This window comes from Nansenia antarctica (assembly GCF_963989245.1).
Source record: "Nansenia antarctica genome assembly, chromosome: 9".
Lineage (NCBI taxonomy): Eukaryota > Metazoa > Chordata > Actinopteri > Argentiniformes > Microstomatidae > Nansenia > Nansenia antarctica.
The window spans coordinates 28,756,897-28,783,542 of record NC_137679.1 but is presented as its reverse complement, the minus strand read 5'-3'; the positions used below and the strand labels follow the sequence as shown (position 1 = coordinate 28,783,542).

At 49.4% G+C, this 26,646-nt stretch overlaps 1 protein-coding gene across 1 annotated transcript; it reads left to right on the top strand.

The window, feature by feature from the left end:
- Positions 1 to 1,218: 1,218 nt before the first annotated feature.
- atosa (atos homolog A) lies at positions 1,219 to 26,646 on the top strand. Its single transcript, XM_080538981.1, has 12 exons — positions 1,219 to 1,367; positions 17,510 to 17,694; positions 17,835 to 18,031; positions 18,141 to 18,266; positions 19,195 to 20,950; positions 21,154 to 21,279; positions 21,938 to 22,026; positions 23,500 to 23,596; positions 24,209 to 24,367; positions 24,653 to 24,721; positions 25,039 to 25,235; positions 25,604 to 26,646. The coding sequence occupies exons 1-12, from the start codon at positions 1,229 to 1,231 to the stop codon at positions 25,755 to 25,757; spliced, it is 3,294 nt and encodes a 1,097-aa protein (XP_080395107.1). The 5' UTR covers positions 1,219 to 1,228; the 3' UTR covers positions 25,758 to 26,646.

The following is a 26,646-nucleotide window of genomic DNA, read 5'->3' as shown; positions in this document are numbered from 1 at the left end:
TTATGACGTTGAACCCAGTGTGCGCTCCGGCGCTCTCCTAAAGGCTGCCCTGATGTGTTGAGAGAGAGAGAGAGAGAGAGAGAGAGAGAGAGAGAGAGAGAGAGAGAGAGAGAGAGAGAGAGAGAGAGAGAGAGAGAGAGAGAGAGAGAGAGAGAGAGAGAGAGAGAGAGAGAGAGAGAGAAGAGAGAGAGAGAGAGAGAGAGAGAGAGAGAGAGAGAGAGAGAGAGAGAGAGAGAGAGAGAGAGAGAGAGAGAGAGAGAGAGAGAGAGAGAGAGAGAGCACACCAGTGACTGGCAACGCAGAGTTTTGTGGAGAAGACAGCTAGATAATTATCAATATTATTCCGTTGCTGTCTATGTCAGCGCTGTTATCGGGTTGGATTGAGCGCGGTGGCTAAAGATAGTTTGAAAACGAGCAATTTGTCGTTTTGAAAAGAAAACGTTAGCGCTAGCTATACCGTCAGTTAACTGCCAATCACTGATGGAAACCAGCCTGTTGGTCTGGAAAGTTTTGATGAAAGGTGACAAAGTGACTGAAAGAGACTAGCTAATGATAAGGGAGGTCGGGGCAGCTGCTATGTTCAGTGGTGGACCAGGTGCGTTTCAACAACATAGTTGGTTAACGTTGCTATTTAACAGTTAGCTAACGTTATCACCCCTATGAACAAGGTAGCTGGTCGGTCGTCGACGTTGGCTGAGGACGTTCGGTGCAGCTACCTGCAACCGTGGGGGGTTGGGGTGTTTGGCGAGGTCGTTGTCATCAGCTGTCCTAGTATGTGGTCAGCGTCTTGCACGAGTACAGTACTCAGCTAGACAGTAGCGTTCGCCTTTAACCAGATGGTTTAACGTCTCAGTTGCAGACAGTGTCCAGGAAAAAGAGAGAGGAATGCTTCGCGACGTGACTGATGTGGCTCAAGTGGTGGGATTTCAGACTTCTGTTATAATGTCTGTGTAGCTAGTCAGCTTGATCATCTTGCTGGCTAGCTAGTTGTCTAACCGACCTACCGTTGAAGCGTATTCAACGTTTGCTGTCAGACCAGCTCACCACTTGTTCGTCAGCCCGTTAACAGCGCGACTCGATGGACCCGCACTGTAGCATGGAAACAAAGCATTGCTTTGTTAGATAGGGGGGCGATTGGCAGCATACAGGCTTTCCAGCTGGTATTGTTGCTTAGTACAGTAAGTCTGAACAATCCTTTCGAGGATTCGGATCCGCACAGGTTCATTTGATGTTGTCAAGGCTGGCTGTCTCTACAAGCCAGTCTTCGAAAGAAGACATAACGGACGGAAGACGGAGAGAAGACCCTGCGAGACACCAGCAGGAGGGCATCCCGGCGATGACACTGACCAACATGAAATCCGAACGAGGTAAACCGAACATATATGAAGTCCCTGTGGTCAGGTAGTGGGGAAACACTGTGATATGAGTGTCATGGTCCATCATTGGCCTGAGGCGGTCCAGTGGAATGTGCTCCTTCCCCGGGGAGTGGGATCAGGGGCAGGCAGGGGAGTGATGTAACAGCTGGTTAACTTGGTTTCTATGTCAATAACAAAGCCTGACCCATGGCGAAGCAGTCCAGGGAAATTGGGACATCGCTGTGAGACAAATCCTAGTCAGACGCTAGCTGGCCGTGTCAACAACACACTACACTGCGCACTGCTGTCATTTCGAAACAAATGTCATCATGCTTGTTGTCGTATCTCATAAAGCTGTTTTTTGGGAACAAAACGCCCTAGTTCATGTCACATACAACAGCGACACGACTGAACAGCTGACACGCACGCTTTGCGTAGGGGTGTTTGTCTTTCCTTTGTGCGATATCACCTCTGTTATTCTATTTACCACCGTATGTCTTTTGCATAGGGCTGCTGCCAAAACCAAAACCTTTTTGTTCCCTGTTGTACATCAGAAGGTGCTCAGGCATGCCCTCTGCGCACTGCATGTTTACATCACGTCTTATTTGCATGGAGCAATGCAAGGCCAACCCTGGTAGTGTTGTTGTTATGCAACCGCAGCAGATCGTGTCAGGTCGCCCTGTTTCTAAAACACGTACTGTAAAGGCCACTGCCCTCAGTGCCCTTAGTCTTAACATAATCATGTAGTCTAATGATTGCTTCCACATGCTTTTCATTGTTTCTGGGTTCGTTTTTGATTGTGTTAAGACCAACAAAACAGCCACTCTGTTGCATTGAGTGGACCTTAGTACAGGTCTGCCATTACTAGATTAACCCCAATAATTCAGAAGAAGACAATAGCCTATGGACTGTAAGCTTGAATGTCATACAGTGCCATGTCTCAGCTTTAGCTACAAGTGAAGACTAGCCTAATTGAGCCTTTTTGTCTGAGCTCAGTGTGACCTATACATCACATTATACTGGTAACAAGACTCCCTAACACAGAGAGTAAACACGTTCCCTATACGGGCTCAGACTCAGCCTTTAAATAGACGCCAATGCAGACACAGACATCTGGGCTATGTTGCGTGGTAAAGCACGCGCACTGTACCCAGTAATCAGAACTATCTACGGTATCTCTCAGGCAGCTGTAAACAGCACTGCTGCTGTGTTTTAGTTCACAAGAGACAAGAGAGCTTGGCTCCAGATCATTCTCAACACAAGTTACCCTGTCTCTACCCTTCCCTTTTTCATGTCTCTCCCTGTATATAGATTCTGTATATAGATTCTGTATATAGATTCTCGTCTTGTCACGTTGGCACCCCTGTCAAGGTGCTAATAATAAAAGCCCACTGCAATAGAAGCTGCTCTGGAGCTGTTCCCGTATGACCGGTAGCACTGGCAGTGCCGACACTCTATGCTATTGTTATTTGGGACATACTGTTCCTCTGGTGGAATTAGCAAGCAGGCTGCTCAGTCCCAGAGACACCCTCTCCTCCCTCGCATTTAGAGAGGGGGACTGCTGCAGTGGTGGTGAGGTGTTTACTGGGCACTCTGCTGCATGTAGCAGTGGTGATGAGGGGGAGTTTCAATGAGTGTGTCGAGCAGTAGGACTGTACTGGTCCAAAGGACTGGTTCTGGTCTGACAGTGGTGCACAGCGCTGTAGTGGACGTGCACTGTCTCGTCACCCTAGTGTGGCACACGTCACAGCTTCATGCTTAGGTAGGGGGGAGTCGGGGGCGGGGTGGGGGTGGGGTTGCAGAAATCATTTAGATTCTAGGCCTAACTCATGTAGAGAGAAAGCCCATGAGACACTGGCATTTAGCAAACGAGTCAGATTGCAAACATGTGTCCTTGTGAGAATGCAGGGAAAGACGTAACACAATGTTTTGCTCAGGGCTAACCTAAGTCATCTGACTAGCTTGTTTTTGTGTGAGTTCAACTGTGGCCCCTGTCTTGTCTTGAGCAAGTGGAACAGAATGCTAAAACTCGAGCCTTGTAACCATAAGTCTGAACTGACACCTTTAACAGATCTCATAAAAGGGTATGGAACATGCTCCGTATGTTACGTATGGCAGGGGAAGGCTACGTGGAAAACGTGTTTGTGCAGGGATCCTGGCTGGCTGTCAGATTGTCTCGAAATGCATGCACACATACACAAGCACACCTGTAGAGAGAAGAGGAAAGGCTGGTCTGGTTGGCTTGGTTAGCAGCAGCAGCAGCAGTCAGCTGGCAGGCCTCAGGCTACCCCTAGTCTTGTTACACTGTTTGTTCGGAGGTGTTTACTGTTGGGACTGAACGTGTCTCTCAAGGGAAGTCCACACCCCCGCGCAGCCTGATTATGCTCGTTAGCCTCTGCTAATGTCCCCCTCCGCCAGGACAGCCAGTAGATCACAGAGTGGACTCTCTCACTGACGGGGGGCAGATCAGATCAGATCTAGGACAACGGACAGACTAACTCTACTGTTGGTCCCATATGGCACCTGTCAACTGTCCTCCTCCCCCTGTTAGCAGCCGTGATTCACCGTGAACAGGCACAACAGGTGTTCAGGTCACAGGTTCTCACAGTCAGTGAGTCAGTCGCACCCGCTTTTGTTTGTGGTCTGTCTGTACATCAGGAGCTGTGCGGTCACGTTTTGTAGACTTCTCATTTGCTTCTGGGTATTCTTACAAGTTTTATTTGCTGACCAAAGCTTTCGGCCTTCCTCTTTGTTGTTTCGTCGATAAGAAGCCAATGGTCATGGCCTATATTCAGCAGTTTGATAAGAGTAGCCTTTATGAAGAAATGTTCCCAGACTCAGTACAGATAAGTATCGCCTAAATATATTGCATTGGATTTTAATTTCCTAGAGGAGATTTGGATTTCACGGGGGGGGGGTCAAAGAAAATAAATGATGTAGGCTATCCAATATCCACACTGCTACCTGGTAACCAGGACGAGAGCCCAGCAGCCTCAGTCCCAGCTGCTCTTCAAGGGCTCGAGAGATCAGCTGTTAATCAAATGCTGTTTTCACCCTAAGTAGTTGCTGCATGTGATTCAGCCCCAGTGCTCCCAGTAATGCTCTTACGTAACGCTGGGGGTCTTATCCCTGTCCCACACACAGACTCACGCCTGCCCCCCCCCTCTCTCTCTCTCACTCTCTCTCTCAGAGCTGATGTCTGCTTGGCTAGGCCTGGATATTGGCAAGGACCTCACCGACGTATCACAATACACAGGTTACCATACTATTGTGATTCAATACATATGCTGATGCATTGCAATATTTACTGACAATTGAACTGAAAATGTAACCCACTGCTATTGCGCATACCACGTTGGTAGTCGGATATATGTATATATACAATACATATTTCAAATTACTTGGGCGGACAAATCACCCCCAGATTGTGTGTCTGTGGTGTGGTGTTGTGTTGTCATTGATCCCAGGGTGCTGAGGGAGTGACATCACCCATTCCGGTGTGTTCGTCATCTCCTCGGCCCCTGTGGCTCCTCACAGCCAACCAACCAGCAGCGCCACAGGAACAGGAGGAACCATCTGGACCTGTTGGTTTCCTCCTGGCGGGGGGAAGGATTAGCCGCGCGCACCACTCTCACTCTCTGCCTATATGCAGCCAGTGTGATAGAAATGGAGCTGGCGCCGTTCAAATACTTTAGATAAATACATCCTTCCTCTCCTTCTTGAATGAAGCTCATCCCTGATCTGGCGTCAGTAGGTGTCAGTTGCAAAGTCGAGTCCTCCTGGACAACATGGACACCCTGTTGCCTGACTGTTTCCATTCCGATTTTGCATCATAAACGCCTTCCTAATTCCAACCAAGTTTTGGACGCCAGCTTCTTTTCCTGCTCTGTTATTTTTGCAACAAGCAAACCCCAAGATTACCAGCCTTTGTCTGCCAATGTGTGGCAAGCACATTTGTTTTTGTTTTGTTTTGAAAGCCTGCCAGCCAGAGTCTTGTGTGCCTACTGAATGTGAGCCCCTGAGTCCCTCTCTCCTCCTCCATCTCACACCGGTGGCCTGTGCTCCGAGTACTGAGGACACACACACTCACCCACCCTCCTCTTCTTGATTCGTGGCCCATTGACTTACTCACCCTCTCTTCTACTTCTCGGCTGTGGTCTCACGAGCCCAATGTTCTCTCTGCTGGTCTGCGGTCGGTCACACAGTTCACCGCTCACATGAGTCACATCACATTAATCCCTACTGTACCACCTCAGCAGTGACGCCGTAATCACTCGCTGCCGCTATCTGCTGATGAGAGAGAGAGAGAGAGAGAGAGAGAGAGAGAGACAGGGAGGAGAGGGGGCAGAGAGAGACAAACAGGGAGGAGAGGGGGCAGAGAGAGAGAGAGAGAGAGAGAGAGAGACAGACAGGGGGAGAGGGGGCAGAGAGACAGACAGGGGGGAGAGGGGGCAGATAAACAGAGAGGGGGCAGAGAGAGACAGACAGGGCGAGAGGGGGCAGAGAGAGACAGACATGGGGGAGAGGGGGCAGAGAGACACAGACATGGGGGAGAGGGGGCAGAGAGAGAAAGACAGGGAGGAGAGGGGGCAGAGAGACAGAGACATGGGGGAGAGGGGGCAGAGAGACACAGACATGGGGGAGAGGGGGCAGAGAGACACATACATGGAGGAGAGGGGGCAGAGAGACAGACAGAGTGGGGGGTGGGGGGCGACAGTATTTTGAAGTGGAGCTCAGCTGAGAACTTGGCTAGTTTATAGAGGAGGTTTGTCACCAGAGACCCAGTGTCTCTGTCTGCCTGTGAGTTATGTAAGCTCAGGGTTGTGCTCTGGTTCCAGCACACAGGCACACTCCGGTCTCTGTTTCTGCTGTGTGGTGTACAGTACGTTCAGACTCAGCCCCCAGGCCACTGCTGCTCTCTGTGTGTGTGTGTGTGTGTGTGTGTCTGTCTGTGTCTGTCTGTGTGTGTCTGTGTGTGTCTGTGTGTGTCTGTGTGTGTGTGTGTGTCTGTGTGTGTCTGTGTCTGTGTGTGTGTGTGTGTGTGTGTGTCAACAATCAAGATTGCTCCAGTTTAATTTGTTTACACTGGATGGGTACATATGGCGCTTTTCCATCAGCGGCCCAGCTCGGGTCAGGTCGGGTCAGTTCGCTTCGGCCCGCTTTTGATCAGTTCTGGTTTTCCACTATACACAACAGACCAGGAACGAGTAGGAGGAGTAGGCGATAGTAGGCGGAGTTACGCGTCATAACAGCGCGCCATGGTGGTGACGTACGTATATGTTCACGAGACACAACACAGCCACAACAACAGCGACATGGAGGAACTTGAAGCTATCGTATGCCTTTCCCTCGGCATGTGTTATATTACTAACCGTGGTTTTTTGGAGAGAAAGAGAAAGAGAGAGAGGAAGCTATGTACACATAATAAAGTCATGTTTTTGAACCCTTAAAACCACTGCCTTCACTTGTCTGCTGTATGAACTGTAGTATCATTGTCAGGGTTTCCGTTAGAAAAAATTGCCGCCGGACATTGTGTCCGGGAAGATTTCGATTTACCGGACAAACGTGAGATATTCCGGTCATCATATTAAAATATAATATAGCTGTTTGTCGCGGTGATAACTGTTGTGTAGCGGCCTATATATGCCATTTAATGTCTATTTCTCATCCGATATGATTAGATGCGAGCTATATAATATATAATAATATAACATGATTCGCATGCGTGCTATGCCATTATGTCCAGCGCTGAACGGGCGCCTCATTGGGAACTGACCAGACAGCATCGATCAATGAACGGACTCCACATTACGTTAACTGAAGTTTGTTAAATTGTTTGGGATTAATGTGAGTTTTCTATTTTCTCTTTCCAGTTTTACCCTTTTTTAATCAATAAAACAACGTCATTTCTATAACCAGGTGGACAAAAGGAGTACACAGAAGCAGTTGTGCGCTTGTAGGCTCCTACCTGGTCAACAGCCTTTGCAGCATCTAGCGCGGCCAGCGCAACTCGGTGGGCACCACAGTGCACCTGAATGGAAAGCCCAGGCCAATGACGCGGGACAGCTCCACACCTCTCTCGCGGAGCACCTCCACCACTTTGTCAAATATACACTCTGTGCGGTCCCGCACATCATAATTGCCCAGAAAACATGTCTCAACTCTTCCTTTTATTTCCAACTTCACGTATATAATCAGCTTCTTGTCCACGGTGATATTTACTGTCTCATCAATGATAATTCCAATGAAGTCACTCCCCTTTAGCTTTTCATCCAGCTGATCCATCACAACGTCTTCCAGTGCCCTTTCCATGTCATCAACGGAGTCGCTGTGGCGCTAAATGCCCTCACTCAAGACAAAATCTGGAGCCTTAACTGCTTTCAGTAGCTCAGTCAGTCCCACATACTGATGACATGCGATGCCATTTTTTGCCATGTGAAATGCAACTTGTAGCTGAGAGTGCAGCTTATTGTTAGCCGTTTCATTAGCCTGCTCACAGTGGCCTTTCATAGCGGTTTGCTGTTGCCTCAAACTGACCGCCGATATGTGCTCACTGCACCGCCTGTGATCAGTGAGAGCCGACATTCTCATATTCGTTTCTCCTCTCGTGAATCCGTTATTCCTCCCCGATTTTTTGCACGGTGAGCAGAACATTTTTCCTTCCTCATCTAAACGCAGCCAGGGGAAAGTTTCTTTCCATTCAACTCTGAACTCTGGGTTGCCAGATGGGCCGGGTTATCGCCGAATGGGCTACTGGGTTTAAGCGGTAATAGACTGGTTAGGCTGTAATCCCATCTGGCATCAATCCCATGTGGCACCTGACTATTACCGCCGTTTCGCATAGGCCAGCCTACACATTAGGAGTCATCATCATGCCGGTGTCAAATCATATCATAATAAAAGAAATACATAGCCTATATATTCGTCTTTTTTAAAATAGAAGGAATCAGAATGTGAACTTTAGCGAATTGTATTCAAGTTGTGCTTAGTGGGAATTATTTTCACCGGACAATTTGTCGGACTTCAACAAATTTTACCGGACAAAGACCGGTAATTACCGGTTAACGGAAACCCTGATCATTGTGTACCGTGTTATTCACGGACAAACACGGTGCCCTTTGCAGGTTAATAACTGTGGTTTACCATGGGTTAGGATAACAATTCAAACGTGTCCGGATAGGGGAGAGGACAGGGAATCCAAAACCATTTGAATGGTGTCGATACGACACTGTTATCACGGTTGACAAAGCATAACTTCTCGGGGTGTAAAGCACTCTCTCTATTTCGGGCTAAACTGTGCAGTGTAGCCGGCGTCCTGGTTCCTCCAGCAACCGGACACTTCCATAAATAACAACACATATGTAATATGTAAATATGTATAATACCACGTTCATTGATAAAATGACGCCAGGGATGGAAACGGGTGATGGCAGTTTTAGAAGGGGGATGATGAAGCTCTGGACTATGGAACGGCACAGCACAACGGGGGGAAATGCGATAAGAATTATGTCAAAATGCAGCACCATCATGCACAGATCAGCCTTAAAACATGTAACGTTAGATAATCGTTATACAGGGAGCGATGTATTTCTACGGAAAGGCTGATAGATTGTAGAATCTTCTTGTCGGTAAAACGATGGAATCAATCTATTGAGGATTGTGATCTTAAATGCGTTGTGTCATCTCAGGATAGATTAGGTGCACAGCATACACGATTTGACAAGGAAATAGGATGTTCAACACGGGTCGGAATCTCTGTACAGCTCAACTGTTCAAAAAGTGCAACTTCTCTGCTTTCAGAAACTCTTTGAATTTTTTAGATTGGGCATATAGTTCATGAATTACGATAGTTTGAATCCGCTGTAGACAGCTCCGGTTTCGGAGCAAGACTATCGGCATTAGTCAAATACATGTTCACATCAAGTCATCCGCTCACTGCTCTCCATCAAAAATGGCACATCCATCAATAATATTACACAATAACAACTGCTCTGATTAGATTGCTTAGATTGTTTAATACATCAACGGGGGGAAAAGCGAGATGAACTCGCGAGTATCATGCCTCATTGAACGGAAAGTCCTATCTATTCCATTCAAAGTGTTTTAGCCATCCCCCTTTCCACTGGTAATAAGGAATTGGCAAGAATAGATCGATATAAATAGATCAACATAATGCAGCACTATCATGCACAGATCAGCCTTAAAACATGCAACGTTATATATATAACGGAGCGATGTATTTCTACGGAAAGGCTGACTGACGCTGGAGATTGAATGAGCCCCGCGTCAACAGCGACATGGAGGAACTTGGAAGCTATCGTATACTTTTTCCTCGGCATGTGTTATATTACTAACCGTGATTTTTTGGGAGAGAAAGAGAAAGAGAGAGAGGAAGCTATGTACACATAATAAAGTCATGTTTTTTGAACCCTTAAAACCACTGCCTTCACTTGTCTGCTTTATGAACTGTAGTATCATTGTGTGCCATGTTATTCACGGACAAACACGGTGCCCTTTGCGGGTTAATAACTTCGGTTTACCGTGGGTTAGGATAACAATTCAAACGTGTCCGGATAGGGGAGAGGACAGGGAATCCAAAACCATTTGAATGGTATCGATCCTACACTCCTATCACCGTCGACAGCGCGGAGCGAAATCCCTGTTAAAACGTTTCTCTGCCCCCGCTGTCAACGGGACTTTCAACCAGCAGCAAGCGGTGCTGCGAGCAGCAGCGGCCGGGTGAACTCCCGGTTCATTTAGTTTACGGTTAAAAGCATAACTTCTCGGGGTGTCAGCGTTGTGGTTAAGGGCTCAAAATGACCGTAGACCGATGGTGAAGTTAGCAAAGGAGTATTGTGTTTCTACCACATTCACAGCCGGTGTTATTCACGGGCAAAGACGGTGCATAATAGCGATTTTTGTGTTATGCTTGTTGTAAATAAAAGTTCTATGATGCATTGAAATGACATTAAACTAAGATAATACGATGGTCAGCATAATTTTTCGAATCTTTATTAATAAGCTATTACAGAAACTGTAGTGACATTTTCCAAGAGCGAATGTGGTATTTCAAGATGGCGGTTAGCGAAGAAATCTATGAACATGGGATGACGATTTCCATGGACCAATCAACGGTGTGCAGCGTCACACGTCACACGCAGCCTGGCAAAAAGATTCCGGGTCTAAATTTAGACCCTGGTATCGAAGGGGAGCTAAAGAAGCGAGCCGAGCCGACCTGACCCGACCCGGGCCGACATATGGAAAAGCGCCAAATAAGCAGGCCAGCCCGGGCTGGCCCGGTCTGGCTCGATAGTGGAAAAGGGGCTATAGTTAACTTTAGCTCAGCATCAGTTCTGGTCCCATGGTCACAGCCAGTAGTCACCACACACACACATAACACAACACAGCCTTTCTCTATCTGATCTGTCAGAGGAGAGCACCTCAGGGAGCCGATCTGCCCTCAGTCACCTGCGCTGTAGGCGTCGGGTGCAGGCATTGTTTATTAACAACAGTGTTGGGAATGGCTTAACTCGAGACAGTCCCTTCTCTCTGTCCACTCCCCACCTCACCCTCCTCCTCTTTCCCCTCTGTCTCCTGTCTCAACACTGTCTACCGGGCCCATCTCCTCCTGGCATCAGCAGAGTGAAATGTCTCTCACCCTGGTGCCACACCAGTGCAATCCATGCATTTTGATCTCTACTAGAAATTCAGGATTTTTTTTTTTTTTGTGTTGTTGTTGGTTTTTTGTTTTTTTAGGCTGGACTCACACGGTTGTTTTATTAATGTCACTCCAGCAGTCCTGTTGCGCCCATCCAGGTGAACTGTGCCCCAGTGAGTGTAAGAGACCGTCCTCTCTACTCCTCTGTACTCTGTACCCCTACACACACAGGGCTGTTGTCTACACATTGACAGAGCGGCCGGGCTGGTGTTATCAGAGCAGATAGAGGCCCCCCTCGGCCTGCCTGCTCGGCTCTTCTTCTTTTTATAGCTGAGTGGTGAGAAGCCACCGCCACAAGCCCTGGGACAGGTCTCCAGTAATCCACCAAGGGCAGGGCCGCTCCACGCACTTTAGACAGATGCCCTTTTGAGCTGCTGTTGAGCTCGCCTCAATTTGTTCTCCTTGTCAGAAATGTCATCCGTCTCCAAAGAGCTGTCGGTCAGAGAGAGAGAGGTGTGTGTGTGTGTGTGTGTGTGTGTGTGTGTGTGTGTGTGTGCGCGTATGTACACGAGTATGTGCATTACATTGGCAGAGGTAGTTGCTATTCAAGGCCCTTCACCTCCCCCAACACCCCCCTAACCCTAACCCCCCCCCCCCCCTTGCTGTTTGTGTGTAGCCTATGCGTTTGCTCTCAGCTGTGGTGGGGGGCAGAGTGGTGCATGCAGGGATTACTACCCTCCAGGCCTCCACTGTACTGTACTGTGCTTCATAGGCTCCCAGTTACGTAATCAGCATTAGTGGGACAATGAGTTTGCCTCTGCAGTGAGTGCTGCTGGCCCTGTCCCCAGGCCCCGAACCCCAGCCTGGCCTGGTGGAACTCACCACCATAGCTCAGAGCCCAGGGCCCAGTGATGGTCACTCTCACCCCAGGGGTCAGGGATGGTCAGAGAGGGCAAAAGTTGTGCTCTGCCAAGACCTGGAGGGCTATGTACAGACACTGGCCCGGGGGGTGGCCTTTGGTCACCTTGATTGAAAGCTGAGCAGCTCATAGGCTATGCATTAGGACTTGATGAGTGCATTAGGAACTTACTGTGCACTCAGTAAAGGTTTACGGTCACTACACATCTATATTTAATCTAGTTCTACATGGCAAGGAGCACAGCCTTTGAGCCTGTCTCTGCCCAGTCTACTGCCCCCTTTAGAACAAGAGAACAACACGTCAAACCCAGCAGAACACAATAGAACACAACCCAAATTCATCAAGGTCCTATTGATATGATCCTCTATTTCTATATTGAACTCTCTCTCTCCAACGGTGTTTAATGGTGAAGGTGTTGAGGGCCTCAGGGCTGTTTACTCGCCCTACCTGGTCAGAGTGAATGAACCATCAGCATTAGGCTGGAAGCCTCACTAAATGCTCTCCCTAAAGGCCCTCTGAGTGACCAGTCATTTCACTTAGCATCAGTTTGTCAATAAAGGCATTGTCTGTTTTGTTCAGAGTGTGAGTGTGTGAGTGAGTGTGTGTGTGTGTGTGTGTGTGTGTGTGTGAGAGAGAGAGTGGGCAGGTTGTACTGTGCGTCCGTTGGTGGGTCCGTTGTGTGTCGTTTGATTGAGACAATGAAAGCTAAGTTTACAGGAGCAGAAGGAGAGTTTGTCTGCTGCTGGAACCGTACCCAGCCCTCTCAGCCAATCAGGAGCCAGGGCTGGTTGCTATGTGCGCTGTGAATCTGCCCTCTTTGTGCGGAGAAAGAGAGAGGGCGGGGGGGGCTGCTGTAGAGCAGCGTACAACCCAAGGCGCCCACAGACAGGCAGAGGCCTCTTGAGTTTGGAGAACAACATAACAAGTGGAAGTGGGAGGAAACTGGAAAAGTTGAACAACATGGCAATTTTATATTCCCTCTGCTGCACTGTATTTTTGCACCAGGCAACTTTCTGCTTTGGCAAACATAGGAAATGAAAGCTCCCTATTTCTCTCTCTCTCTCAAACATTTTCTGTTTTAAGAAACTCATGTCATTACCACTTTCTTCAACAGTTTATCACTTGTCAGTAATACATGGTTGACATGACGACATCAGTCCTTTTCTGAGCTTACAGATGAGCTGCGGTGTTGACCGGAACTCAGGCAAAACAGGAAAGGTGAGGTGAAGAACCATGATTCATGTATGTGGTGGAAATGTACTGGATCCTCCTATCCTGCCCTTCTGGTTAAAGGTTAGCAGTTGAGGGCTGCTCTCAGAACGGCTCCTCTCTGCTGTGACTGACTCAGGCAGAGGTTGGTATCGAGGGAGAACAAAGACTCTGTGTGATGCACACAGACATGAAAGGACACATACACACTAGGACGTGTCAGTGAGACGTTCATACAGTGTGCGTTTGTGTCTTCCAAAACCCTTAACTCATTCCTACACACACACACACTGAATCCCCGTGACGGGGCAATTAACATGATATCTGTGTTGCCTTGGCAACCCTTTGTCCCTATATAAAATGGATGTTCTAGGACCAAGGGAGTGTGTCTGGGTTGACGACGTGGTGTTTTGGTGCTCTCTCTCTGCCATTAGATGGACTGTCATACCTTCTGACTGGATTTAGATTAGAGTTCACTGTATTAAAATACACAGGGAAATTAAATTGCCACCTAGACCATGACATGCAAAACATAGCCTAAGACTTGGAGCAGACACGATTTGGGTCTGCATTGTGGTTTGCATTTATAGCTTCTGCGCGGGTCTGTGATCGTGACTCTAGCCAAAACAATGGAAATCCCAGCGGAGATTGTTCATTATCTTCCGTGTGGACGTGGAAGCATAGGTCCGCCTTACTGTAAGTGTTGACTCTGTCCAACCCCCTCATCTTCTGACTGTGGCCTCCAACAAAGGTGTCTCATCCAGACAGAGGGAGTGGGACAGAGACATGAAGAGAGACACTCTGTACCGTGTCCATTGTTCCTCTCTCTCTCTCTCTCTCTCTCTCTCTCTCTCTCTCTCTCTCTCTCTCTCTCTCTCTCTCTCTCTCTCTCTCTCTCTCTCAACCTCCTGTATTGTCTGGGGTGTGTGTTTCGGTGTGACGGAGGGAACCTGTTGTCTCCTCTCTCAGGTGCTCTGTGGAGATCACAGGGTCTCACCCTCATTGACCCAGGCCTATGTCTGTGGTCTGTGACTATGGTTGGTCGTGTGTGTGTGTGTGTGAGAGAGAGAGATACCAGGATGAGGTTATATTATCCCACTGGGGGCTGTCGTAAGTAGATTTACCATGGTGCGTGTGCGTGTGTGTGTGTGCGTGCGTGCGTGCTCGCAGAGACACTGTGGGTGATTATGCTCTATCATGATGACAGATGCAGATAGTATAGAGGACACCTGCCTGACTGGATCTGGCTGGCCATCTCTACTGCTGCCTTGAGCTCTGCTGTCTGTCTGTCTGCCTGTCTGCCTGCCTGCCTGTTTGCCATACTGATTGCTTTGTTTTTGTTTAAGTTCCCACCTTCCAACACACACACACACACACACACACACACACACACACACACACACACTGTGGTCTCCCCTCCTCACGGCTGATCCCTGTTTGCTTGTTTCTTCTTTCTTGCGTAACAGCCAAATCTGCTGCTGGGTGGACTCTGTGCCCCATGTGTTGAAACTGCAGGGTTTAGTTGTGAAAGAAGCCCACACTAGAGAGTGTGAGTGTGAGTGTGAACCGGGGAGCAGCAGTCGCAGCAGATTACTGTGTCAGCTTAGCTCTGACTGGCACAGAGACAGACCACAGAAGCATCCTCTCTCCACTCGCACATCGAGACGGGCCTGCAGTCGCTACGCATCTACCACAAGAGCTCTGTTTTTACACATGTACGCACACGCATGTGTGTACACACACACAGGAGGGCTTTCAGCAGGCCTCAGGACTGGAGAGACCCAGCTGGGCTCGGTTAGCGGGCCGCATGCGTACACAGCTCCCTCTGAGAAGGCCCTTTACTGGGCTTACTGGGAAGTTGGCAGTTAGGCAGTGGTGCTGGATGTTTACACTGGGCTTCATGAGTAGCCCTCTTGTCCGCTGCCCCGTATGTGCACACAACACGCCTGGAGGTTACAGGATCGAGACAGCTGTAGAGAGAGTGAGGTGAGTGAGTGAGTGAGTGAGTGTGTGTGTGTGTGCGTGCGTGTGTACATGCTGATCTGATGGCTCAGCTCCAACCCGTCTCGGCCTAGGCGACTCTAATAATAAGACCTGCGACGTGCCGCTCCTCCCTGTCTGTGGCAGGTTACATAACACACATCCATATATATGAGAGAGAGAGAGAGAGAGAGAGAGAGAGAGAGAGAGAGAGAGAGAGAGAGAGAGAGAGAGAGAGAGAGAGAGAGAGAGAGAGAGAGAGAGAGAGAGAGAGAGAGAGAGAGAGAGAGAGAGAGAGAGAGAGAGAGAGAGAGAGAGAGAGAGAGAGAGAGAGAGAGAGAGAGAGAGAGAGAGAGAGAGAGAGAGAGAGAGAGAGAGAGAGAGAGAGAGGATGCTTTCATGTTAAATGACCTTATTGTACGTGTGCATACGTGGACACACTCAGTCACTCACTCACACACGTGTAGGAATGTCCTGTTTAGTCACAGTGACCAAGGAACAGCAGGTCCCATCTATGTGAACAGCCTAGCCTCTCAAGAAATTCCTCACTGGCCCTTTGTTCCGCCTCTGTGTACCCCCCCCCTCCACCCCCATGCCTCCTCCGTCAGAAAGCAAACAACTTGACGCCCAGGCGCCCTCTCTAAGAATCTCTCCATAACGGTGTCCTAGCAAACTCCTCAGAGATCTACCTTTAACCCATTTCCTTAGGAGCAGTACAACAACAACACTAATGCAGGAGCTACAGTGGAGCAGTCCAGAGTCTTTCTCTCCTCCCCCTCCTCCTCCTCTCTTCCCTCTCTCTCTCCCCCTGTCCTCAGGCTACAGCTGGCAGCAGCCCCCTTCCCTCCTCCTCCTCTCTCTCTCCCCCCTCCTCTTCTCTCTCTCTCTCCCGCCTCCTCCTCTCTCTCTCTCTCCCCCTGTCCCAGCTGGCAGAAGCCCCCCCTCTTCTGCATGTTGTGTATACACTGCTCTCTCCCTCCACGTGCAGCCTACAGCTCTGAGCACAGGGAGGAGTTCCCTGGAAGAATGTGCGTGACTGCCTGACACACACACAATGCCTGAGACTGATACACAGAACTCCACACACACAGCCAACGGAGAGGGGCTTTTTCAGTGTGTGTGTGTGTGTGTGTGTGTGTTGGAGCGTCCTGTCGGGGGACTCCAGAGCTGCAGTGCATCAGCTGACCTCCTACAGGATTTTGAGAGTTGTATCTGGAGGAGGAGAGATCCAGCACAGGCAGGCTTTTCTGCTCTCAGCTAAAAATACACACTCTGGGTGTATTTAGGAACACAGTGTACACACACATTTTCAGGGAGAAATAGGCCTTCACACTGACAACATCTCATACAAAATGGTGAAGCACAGTCTGTACATTGGATTAGTAATGTATTAGCCAGCATTTAAGCCCATTGGCCTATATGCTTTGACAATATCATACCGCAATAAAGGCTCACACTACATGGGTCGTTGTCTGTCTGTCTGTACTACTCCTGTGCTCTTCAGAGATCCAGTGGGTTTAGACCCAGTGTCAGTATCTGCTGCCTGCTGTCTCAGCCTCACCCTAACCCTGCTTCATTTGGCCAAGAGGACCGGATGGTGCTGCTGAACACTTTTGTGTGTGTGTGTGTGTGTGTGTGTGTGTGTGTGTGCGTGTGTGTGTGTGTGTGTGTGAGTGTGTGTGAGTGAGTGTGTGTGAGTGTGTGTGTGTGTGTGTGTGTGTGTGTGTGTGTGTGAGTGTGTGTGTGTGTGTGTGTGTGTGTGTGTGAGAGAGAGAGAGAGAGAGAGTGTGTGTGTGTGTGTGTGTGTGTGTGTGTGTGTGAGAGACACACCACGCCTAAGCTCAGCTGACGTGGATGTGCTAAAATTATCCCCAGAAAGGCAGAACTGGAAATGTATGTCTCATTCCTCCCACCCAAAGAAAAAAAACATGTTAAGCTTGTAAAACTCATGGTAAATTAGTTAAAGCTGTGTGTGAAAGACTATCCAGGGCATTGCAGAGTCAGGCCAGTGGCTGATGGCAGAGAGATAAACAGCCTGCTGAAATGGCTAAATGCTGAATGCTGCACTAATAAGTCACTTATTTCTTTGCCAAGCTGCTTTGGACTAGGTGTGTGTGTGTGTGTGTGTGTGTGAGAGAGAGAGAGAGAGAGAGAGAGAGAGAGAGAGAGAGAGAGAGAGAGAGAGAGAGAGAGTGAGAGAGTGAGAGAGTGTGTGTGTGTGTGTGTGAGAGCGAGTGTGAGAGTGTGTGTGAGAGCGAGTGTGTGTGTGTGAGACACCTTTATCCAAAGCGACTTACAATCAAATACATTTAAGTAAGTGAATCATCTATCCACCAGTCACAGCAGGGATGTATGTCCTGACATGTCCTCTCTCTCTCTGTTGTCTAGATGTGTCTGAGGAGTTTTTCGAGTACGACGCAGAAGAGTTCCTGGTGTTCCTGACGCTGCTCATTACCGAGGGCCGGACGCCGGAATGTTCCGTGAAGGGACGGACCGAGGGCCTGCACTGCCCCCCCGCCCAGTCAGCCCCACCACTCCCCACCAAGCATGAGTGCAGCGACAAACTACCACAGGTAACACACACACCGGCAACAAGCCGCAACCCCCCACTTCTCCTAGTTTATTCAGAGGTGCTGCTGTTAGGAACAGTTTCCCCATCCCTAACGCAAACACACGCACGCAATAACAAACTGTACGTGTGTGTGTTGTCCAGTGTCGTCAGGCCCGGCGGACCCGCTCTGAGGTGATGCTGCTGTGGAGAAACAGCATTCCCATCATGATCGAGGTCATGCTGCTGCCCGACTGTTGCTATGGAGACGAGTGTCCCCCCAGCGACCCCATCAGTGACCCGGCCATCAAACAGGACGCTCTCCTGCTGGAGAGATGGACCCTACAGCCCGTTCCACGACAGTATGTCTTCACACACACACACACACACATACTCACTACAGCAGAGTCCCACACCATTACACTCTTGTTCATGATGTGGTTAATGATGCGTGTGCTGCCTGTGCTGCAGGAGTGGGGATCGCTTCATCGAGGAGAAGACTCTGCTGCTGGCCGTGCGCTCCTACGTCTTCTTCTCCCAGCTCAGCGCCTGGCTCAGCGCCTCCCACGGCATCGTCCCCAGAAACATCCTCTACAGGTCAGACACACACACATACACATACACACACACACCTTCTACAGGTTACACACATACACACACACATCCTCTACAGGTCAGACACACAGACACACACCTCCTACAGGTCAGACACACACACACACACACACACACACACACCTTCTACAGGTCAGAGACACTCACACACCTTCCACAGGTAAGAGAGACACACGCGTGCCCCGCGGTGGTGTAGCGGGCTAAGCACTGGCCACCAGTGCATGCTGCCCACCGGGGCCGGGGTTCGTATCCCGGCTCGCCAGACCCGGATATGGCCGAGGCACATACGGGGAGCGGCATATTGGGCGGCCGCTCCCGAGGGGGGGTATAGGAGTAGTTCCGGACAAGGATCCGTCGCGCAACAGCGCCCCCGGGGTGCCGGAATAACGGTGCTGGGCTCGAGGAGCCAGTCAGCTAGTCTGCCTGGCGGCCTCCTCTGGGACTGCCGGCCACGGGGTCGTGCGGCGGATCCCTCGCAATAGGCAGGGGATAATTGGATGCTAGGTTGGGTTCAATTGGCTACCAAATTGGGTGAAAAAGGGATAAAAAATCTGAAAAACTAATTTAAAAAAAACAAAAAAAGAGAGACACACGCACACCTTCTACAGGTCAGACACACACACACACACACACACACACACACACACACACACACACACCTTCTACAGGTAAGAGACACACACACATACACGCATACCTTCTACTGGTTAGACACACACACACACACACACACACCTTCTACAGGTCAGACACACACACATACACACACCCACCCCTCAAACTTGTTTGCACGGGCATACAGATGATGAGTCATGAATCATTCTATGATTTCCTAGGAACATGTAGACCAGTAGGAGACTTAACCAGGTCTGTGTCTGTGTCTGTGTCTGTGTCTGTGTCTGTGCTACAGGATCAGTGCTGCTGACGAGGAGCTGGTGTGGAAGTTCTCCCAGCCACCCGCCGAGCACCTCTTCCCCGTCCCCAACGTGTCCCAGAGCGTGGCCCTCCGGGTCCGTGTCCAGTCCCTCCCCCGCCAGCCCACCTACCCCGCCCTGGCCTGCAGCATCCACACCGCCCGGCCCCCCCTCTACAGCAAGACCCCCAGCTTCAACCCCAACCTCAGCCTCACCTCCACCCAGGGCCTCCCCCTCTTCAGGAGGAGCCACCACGACCGGAAAGAGGGTCTCCTCCACAACACAAACCTGCCCCTCTATAACAAGGGGCCTAACCCCATTGGTCTCCCCCTCACGAGTCTCCCCCTCTCTGGCCTCCCTCTCTACAGTAAGTCAGAGAGTCAGAACGGAGAGCTCCCCTCCCCCCAGGTGAAACCCCCCCACCACCGCCAGGGCTCCCCCTTGTTCGCACGGCCCTCCCCCTCCCGCTCCCCCCTCCCCTACCCCCCCGGAGGCAAGGCTGTGAGGTGGCTCTACTCCGCCCTCAACGGCCCCCCTGACCACACCCACGGCGAAGACTACGGCCAGAGCGGGGCCGAGGGCTCCAAGGTGCGTGGCTCCGAGGCTCTGAGGGCCTTCAAGACTCTCTCACTGGCTGACCCTCCCCGTTGCCCCTCCCCCAGACCCTCCTCCACAGAGACAAACCCCTTGATCGGCTCCCTGCTGCAGGAGAGGCAGGAGGTCATCGCCCGCATAGCGCAGCGGCTCAACTTCTGCGACCCGACCGCACCTCCTCTCCCGCACGGCCTGTTCTCCTCCGACACGCCCCCCAAAGCGGTGTGGGGCGGTAACCACGACGACACGACCCTCAGCAAGACCAAAGAGCCAGAGGGACCGCCAACAGAGCCCCTCGGGCGCGTTCAGCCGTCCCCCTTTGACACGCCTGTTAGCAACACGCCCGTTAGCATGAGAGACACGACGTCACCTAAACCTGCGGCCTGCAGGAGGCTGAGACTGACAGAGACCACAGACAGAGACAAGGAGAGGGACAGAGACAAGGACAGCTCCCTGATCTCCCAGGCCGTGCAGGACATCACCAGACTCATCCAGGACAGGCTGTCTGTCCCCGCGCTGTCCCCGACACACAGCAGGAGCGGCAGCCCGCTGCACCACACACACTCGCTCAAGCTCACACACACGCTCCGCACGTACACACACGCCACGCACACGGCCGGCTGCAGCCAGAGCAACGGCATCAGCAACAGCCACGCCTCCGACCCCCGACGCGGAGACGCGCGCCCTCCGAACCACGACCTCCTCAGAGACGTACACAACCTCACACACACCACTGTTTGCACAGAGAAAACCAGACCTGAGCCAGAGGCAGACCATTGTGTTAAAGACCAGAATGGTGCTGGTGGTGTTACACTTGAAGACCCCCTACTCAGACCCCACTCCCAGAGTCCTCCTCAATGTTTACAGGCCTTCTTCCCCCAAGACCAGCCTCTTCTTCCCCCTCTCAGCCCCATCACCCCCTCTTCTCCTAGAACCATCGGCCTGAGGAGCGTCCAAAGCTGCACAGATGCCTCCCAAACCCTGAACTGCTCCATAGCCCAGAACCACAGCAAACCCCAGACCCAGACCCAGCCCCAGCCCCAGACCCAGCAAGCTGTCCTACAAGATGAGAACCAGGCCCCTCCAGGCTCTCCAGCCCACAGCCCCCCCAGCCCTACCAGCAGAGCCCCCAGTCCCCAGCTGCACAGCACTATCCTGGTGAGTGACTGCAGAGTCAAGGTTACTACACACACACACACACACACATACAAGCACACAAGTTACCTTAGCTATCACCACCAACTAGGCAGTTCTGAGCAATCAAACTCTACTCTAAAACTAACCATGGCATCTCATCCATTGTAAATGTTTTTGACTGGCCCATCTCTCTCTCTCTCTCTCTGTTCATTTCCCTCCATTAGAGAACTCACAGCCCCTCCCCCCTACGTCCTTGTAACAGCTGGAGGAAACAGAACCGTCACTCACTGGACGCTACGGCAACCAAGGCCTTCCACCCCAGTACTGGCCTACCCCTACTCTCCAGCCCTGTAAGACACACACACACACACACACACTTCACTGCCAAGAAAGAACCATGATTCACAGTCTGTTCACCAATATCAGTCTCCCACTTTGTGAGTATGTGTGTTAAAAGAGAGAGTCTCATATATCCGTCAACAGGCTATGTCTGTTGTGAGTTAGGTAAACTTTATTACTCCCTTTGGTTGCACACACTTCTTCTCGCTCACACACACACACACACACACACACACACACACACACCAACTCATACACTCCAGTTAGTCAGACATACATGTGACACGTGACTCACTCGTCTGTGCCCCATCAGTCTCAGCACTCTGACTAACTTCCTGTTGAGCTGATGTTGTCACAGAATCTACAGCTCCTGGATAACATATGTTTCCTGTCGGATGAGTGTCTGAGCCACAGGCTCACACACACTCACACACACACACACACACACACACACACACACACACACACACACACACACACACACACACACACTTCACAAGTTATACAGGAAGTAAACATTCAGAGAGTGACACAGGAAGTAAACATCCAGTGTCAACCACTGCTCAGGTTGATTCTGCTCTGCCTGTGGTTGTCATTTAGTTTTGATGTTGAACTGATATTAATAAACATTATTAATAATTAATACTTAAATTCTGTTGTCTCACTCAGGTTCCTCAGAGGAGAACTCAGACAGGCTACTTTGACCTGGACTCTTCCCTGATTGGTTGTAAAGGCCTGCCATGGACATCTGGGAAAAGGTATTAATTTGTCATCACCATCTACGTGAGGATTAACACTGTGTGGCAGTAGTTAGACAGTCTCTCTAAACCATGGGTTTAGGGCCCATAGACAAAGCGTAATGTTAACATGAGGGATTAGGCCTGTTGACCATCAACACTTCTACACCAGTGACCATACATAATGCTCGCCTTTAGATAAGTGGCCAGATATTTTACCCTTTAGAAGCTGCGTAGCCAGACCCTTATTTACCCTACGGTTTGGTTCAGGTCGGCCCTGTAGTGTGTAAAGCCCCCAGGCCAGCCCAGCACAGCTCGGTTCAGTTTGGGCTCTGTAGTGTGATTAGGGTACTAGATAGGTGGCCACGCCAGCCATTTGTCCCAGTCATCTGTTCCCCTCACAGCGCTACCTGCTGGGGAAGGAGGTGTACTGCGGCTGCTGGAGCCCTGAGGCACAGCTCAAAATGGCAGACTGAACCAGCTCTGACAGGACAGACAGCTAACAGAGGGCTAGCTCTACAAGGCTGTGGCTAGTTAGGGTGTGGATTATGTGTCAATCTGACGTTATAAAGATAGCTATACTGTCGTTAGGTAAACAGTATTAGTTAAATTGGATTGGTTATGAATGAGACCTACTTAACAGCATATCTGCATGACCCATATTCATAGCTTTCATGTGACGTCACAGCATAGTGGAAACGCCCACCTGACGGGCAAAAGGCACTTTTTGCGGGCAAAACCCACGGGCAAAACCCACTTTTTGCGGGTTAATAACTTTGATTTCCCGTGGGTTAGGAAAATAATTCCAACGTGTCCGGATAGAGTAGAAGACAGGGAATCCAACACTATTTGAATGGAGTCGATCCACCACTCCTATCACCGTGGACACAGCAAGGAGCGAATTCCCGGATATAAATATTCCCTCGCCTCGCTGACAGCGGGAGTTGGGAGTTTCGTCCAGCAGCCGGTGAACGCCCGGTTGATCGAGTTTCATATTAAAAGTATATCTTCTCGGGGTGTCAGCGCGGTGGTTAATTGCTCAAAATGACCGTATACTGATGGTGAATTTAGCAATAATAGTCTTATGTTTGTACCACCTCCATAACCGGTGTTATTCACGGGAAAAGCCGGTCAAGGAGGCACCCTTTGCAGGTCAATAACTTTGATTCTCCGGGGGTTAGGAAAATAATTCCAACGTGTCCGGATAGAGTAGAAGACAGGGAATCCAACACTATTTGAATGGTGTCAATCCTCCACTCCTATCACCGTCGTGTATCTTGATAGTTCTTCATGAGTGAGGTGGTCTAAATAGTAGGCAGCCATGTTGAGCGATGTTGCTATGATACTTTTTGCCCGTCAGGTTGGTGGTTGCTAGGGAAGAAACCACGTGACTGAAAGCTATGAATAAGAGTTGTCTTGAGCCAGAGATAGAGCTGCCTCATCCCTGATGCATTCTAATGTGTGTGTGTGTGTGTGTGTGTGTTAACCCCTCAGAGTGTGTCTGAAGAGGGATGAGGACACAGAGGAACCTCAGCAGCTGTTCAGTGCCAGTGCCCCGCCTGCCAGCCTCAGCCTGCTAGGCAACTTTGAGGTACAATGCACACACACACTCACCTGTTTGCATAAACAGCACATGTGCTGCAGGTGTGCCAACAACAAGGAACAAAAGGCAGGTATTATAAATATATGTAGTATGCTTTGTATCAGCTGTTCTCTTCTAGCAGGTCTGTATGTAGGAGAATCTGAATGGATCATAGGAGCTGGACAGCATTATCAAAGGTTTATCAGCGACTCATCTGTATGATCTTATACAAAGTTTTCATAGTGGGTCCTAATAATATATATATATATTACCTGTATTTAATCAGGAAAAGTCTCTGAGATTTAAAATCTTTATTACAATAGTGTCATGGCCAAGACAAGCAGCAGCACAATTAACAGGGTAGCAGACTTGAAAAGAAAAACACAAAAAACAAACAATTTATGAAACAATTTTATGAAAATAAAGAATAAATGATAGAATCAAATGTTTTGAATCATTATGTGAGTCCATACCATTTTTATTTCCAGCTAAGGATTTAATAGTCTTCCAAAGTTTCAAGGGATTGTTTAGATTGTGTGAAGAGCACCACTGACAGCTGAAGGTGTCCTATAGTAACCAATGACAGTAATATGGAGAGTAATATAAGGTGTGTCCCCACAGGAGTGTGTGTTGAACTACCGTTTGGAGCCCTTGGGACTGGTGGAGGGCTTCACGGCGGAAGTTGGAGCCAGTGGAACCTTCTGCCCTAGTCACATGACCTTCCCAGTCGAAGTATCATTCTATAGCGTCTCCGACGACAACGCTCCCTCGCCATACATGGTGAGGATTTCTTACATTCCGAAAGGAGTTATTTGTCATTTGCACACCTGACCACTGCTCAACACTCCTTGGGTTGTGTCACACAGACATGAATCATCAATGTTGTGTTTCTCTGTGTGAATAACATTGCATGTTTGTTGTTATTATGGCTGCACCACGTCAAGAGATTAGCACTGCCCCCTATCGCCCCCTACAGGCTGCCTATATCCCTTCTGTCATCCTATCAATCTCCCTTGTGTTTCCAAATCAACTTGATAATAAATTGTTACTGTTGTGTTTTATCAGGGTGTTATCAACCTGGAGTCCCTAGGTAAACGAGGCTATCGTGTACCTCCATCAGGAACCATTCAAGTGGTAAGAACATTACAGACATCATTACAGCTTTACAAAGTGTGTGTTCGGTAATGAACGTTAGCTGGTCCTTGTTTTGACCAAGTCGTATCTGGTTTGGAGGTGTAACAGACATAGCTCTCCGGGCCTGAAATCATAATGATTGACAAATTATTGAGAACAAAGAGAACTGGGTCCAGGTCATAGCACTGGGGGCAGGGAGACCCCTAGTGGTGCCTCAGAGAAATGCATGTAAGACGCAATGGAGATTGGTCTCTTGTAGGATTTAAAACCCCTTGTTTTAAACCCCCCTCTCTCTTTCTCCCCCCTCTCTCCCTCAGACCTTATTCAACCCCAATAAGACGGTGGTGAAGATGTTTGTGGTGGTGTATGATCTGAGAGCCTTGCAGGCCGGACACCAGACCTTCTTACGACAGAGGACCTATTCTGTCCCCGTCCGCCGAGACAGTACACACGCCAGCAGGAAGACCCTCCCCCTGGGACAGGGCCGCATTCTGCGCTACCTTGTACATCTGAGGTGAGATACTCCTCTGGGCATCGGTCCATAAACAGTACAAGACTCATGGAAACAGAACAACTCAGACTCGACCAATCCAGAGTGGTATATAAGAAGAGTGGCACCAATGACCGTCATCGTTCCATATAACCTCCTGGTTTACCCTGATTTACCCAATCGAGACTAGTTTAATTGGTTTCCTGGAAACATGCTCTGTTGGTATAATGTAAATGAACTATTTGAAGTTGGCATATAGAGAAATGACCCCTTCATTGCAACTCTTCCTTGTAGAACACAGGACCAATCTGGTAGAGCAGGAAAACAGATCAATTACAGTAGTTTCTCTCCCCCCTTTTTTAACATTCCTCCTCACTCACTCTCTCTCTCAGGTTCCAGAGCTCCAAGTCTGGGAAGATCTACCTCCACAGAGACATCCGTCTGCTGTTCTCCCGCAAGTCCATGGAGGTGGACAGTGGTGCTGCCTACGAGCTCCAGTCTTTCACTGATTCTCCCGCCGACCCGCCTTTCTCCCCTCGCTGCTAAGGCTGTCACCCACCCAGCAGGGTACTACTGACAGAAACCTCTTCCCTGGTTGGGCCAGGGCCTTACTGAAGCCTGAGGCCACAGTCTCCCCCTGCTAGAGTTAACCATGGTGGCAAATCTCAAATGATACCCTATTTACTTAGCATTGCTTTTGACCAGAGATGCCACTGAGTGCCCTGGTCAAAAGCAGTGCTCTGCCATTTGAGACACAGCCAGAGTCTCCCCTGCTCTTTGAACAAGCAGGTTCCTTACAAGTCATTGGTAGACAGAGTTTAGTGGCTCTGGGCGGTACCATAGCCATAGTCTCCCCAGAGGAAGGAGAGGACGACACAGGGAGGCTCCCTTAGAAACAGAACCCCACCCAGCCCAGTCAATCAGCTCGGCCCAAAGTAGGGGGACAAGGACAGAGGGGTGAGGGAGGGGGGAGTCCTGGTGGTACAGCTCCGTCCTAGAGATATGCTGTCATCTGAGAAGCCCCGACACAAACAACCATGGACCACTGAAGACCACAGAACAGGCAATCAAGCCAGAGTGAATCCCAATACGACATCAGAAGCGCACTGTGTATTTCCTCAATAACTGGAAATAAAAAAAAGTAGTAATACTCTAATACTTATTTTTTTGTACTGTTACAGAACCACTTTATCGGAAGTGTTGCAATAGAAAGAGAGTAACCTTAGCTTTAGTGTTTACATATTTACTTTCAGTTTACCATCAGTTATTTAATATTTAAATTAATATTTCAGTTACTGCTCATGTGACGTCTGTCATGCTAAGCATTATGATGTAGTGCAAACTGTAAATCATAGTATGTATTTTTGACATTAATATTCAGATCTGAAAAAATATAAATATATATCTATATCTTATAAAGCAATCTTTAAATCTG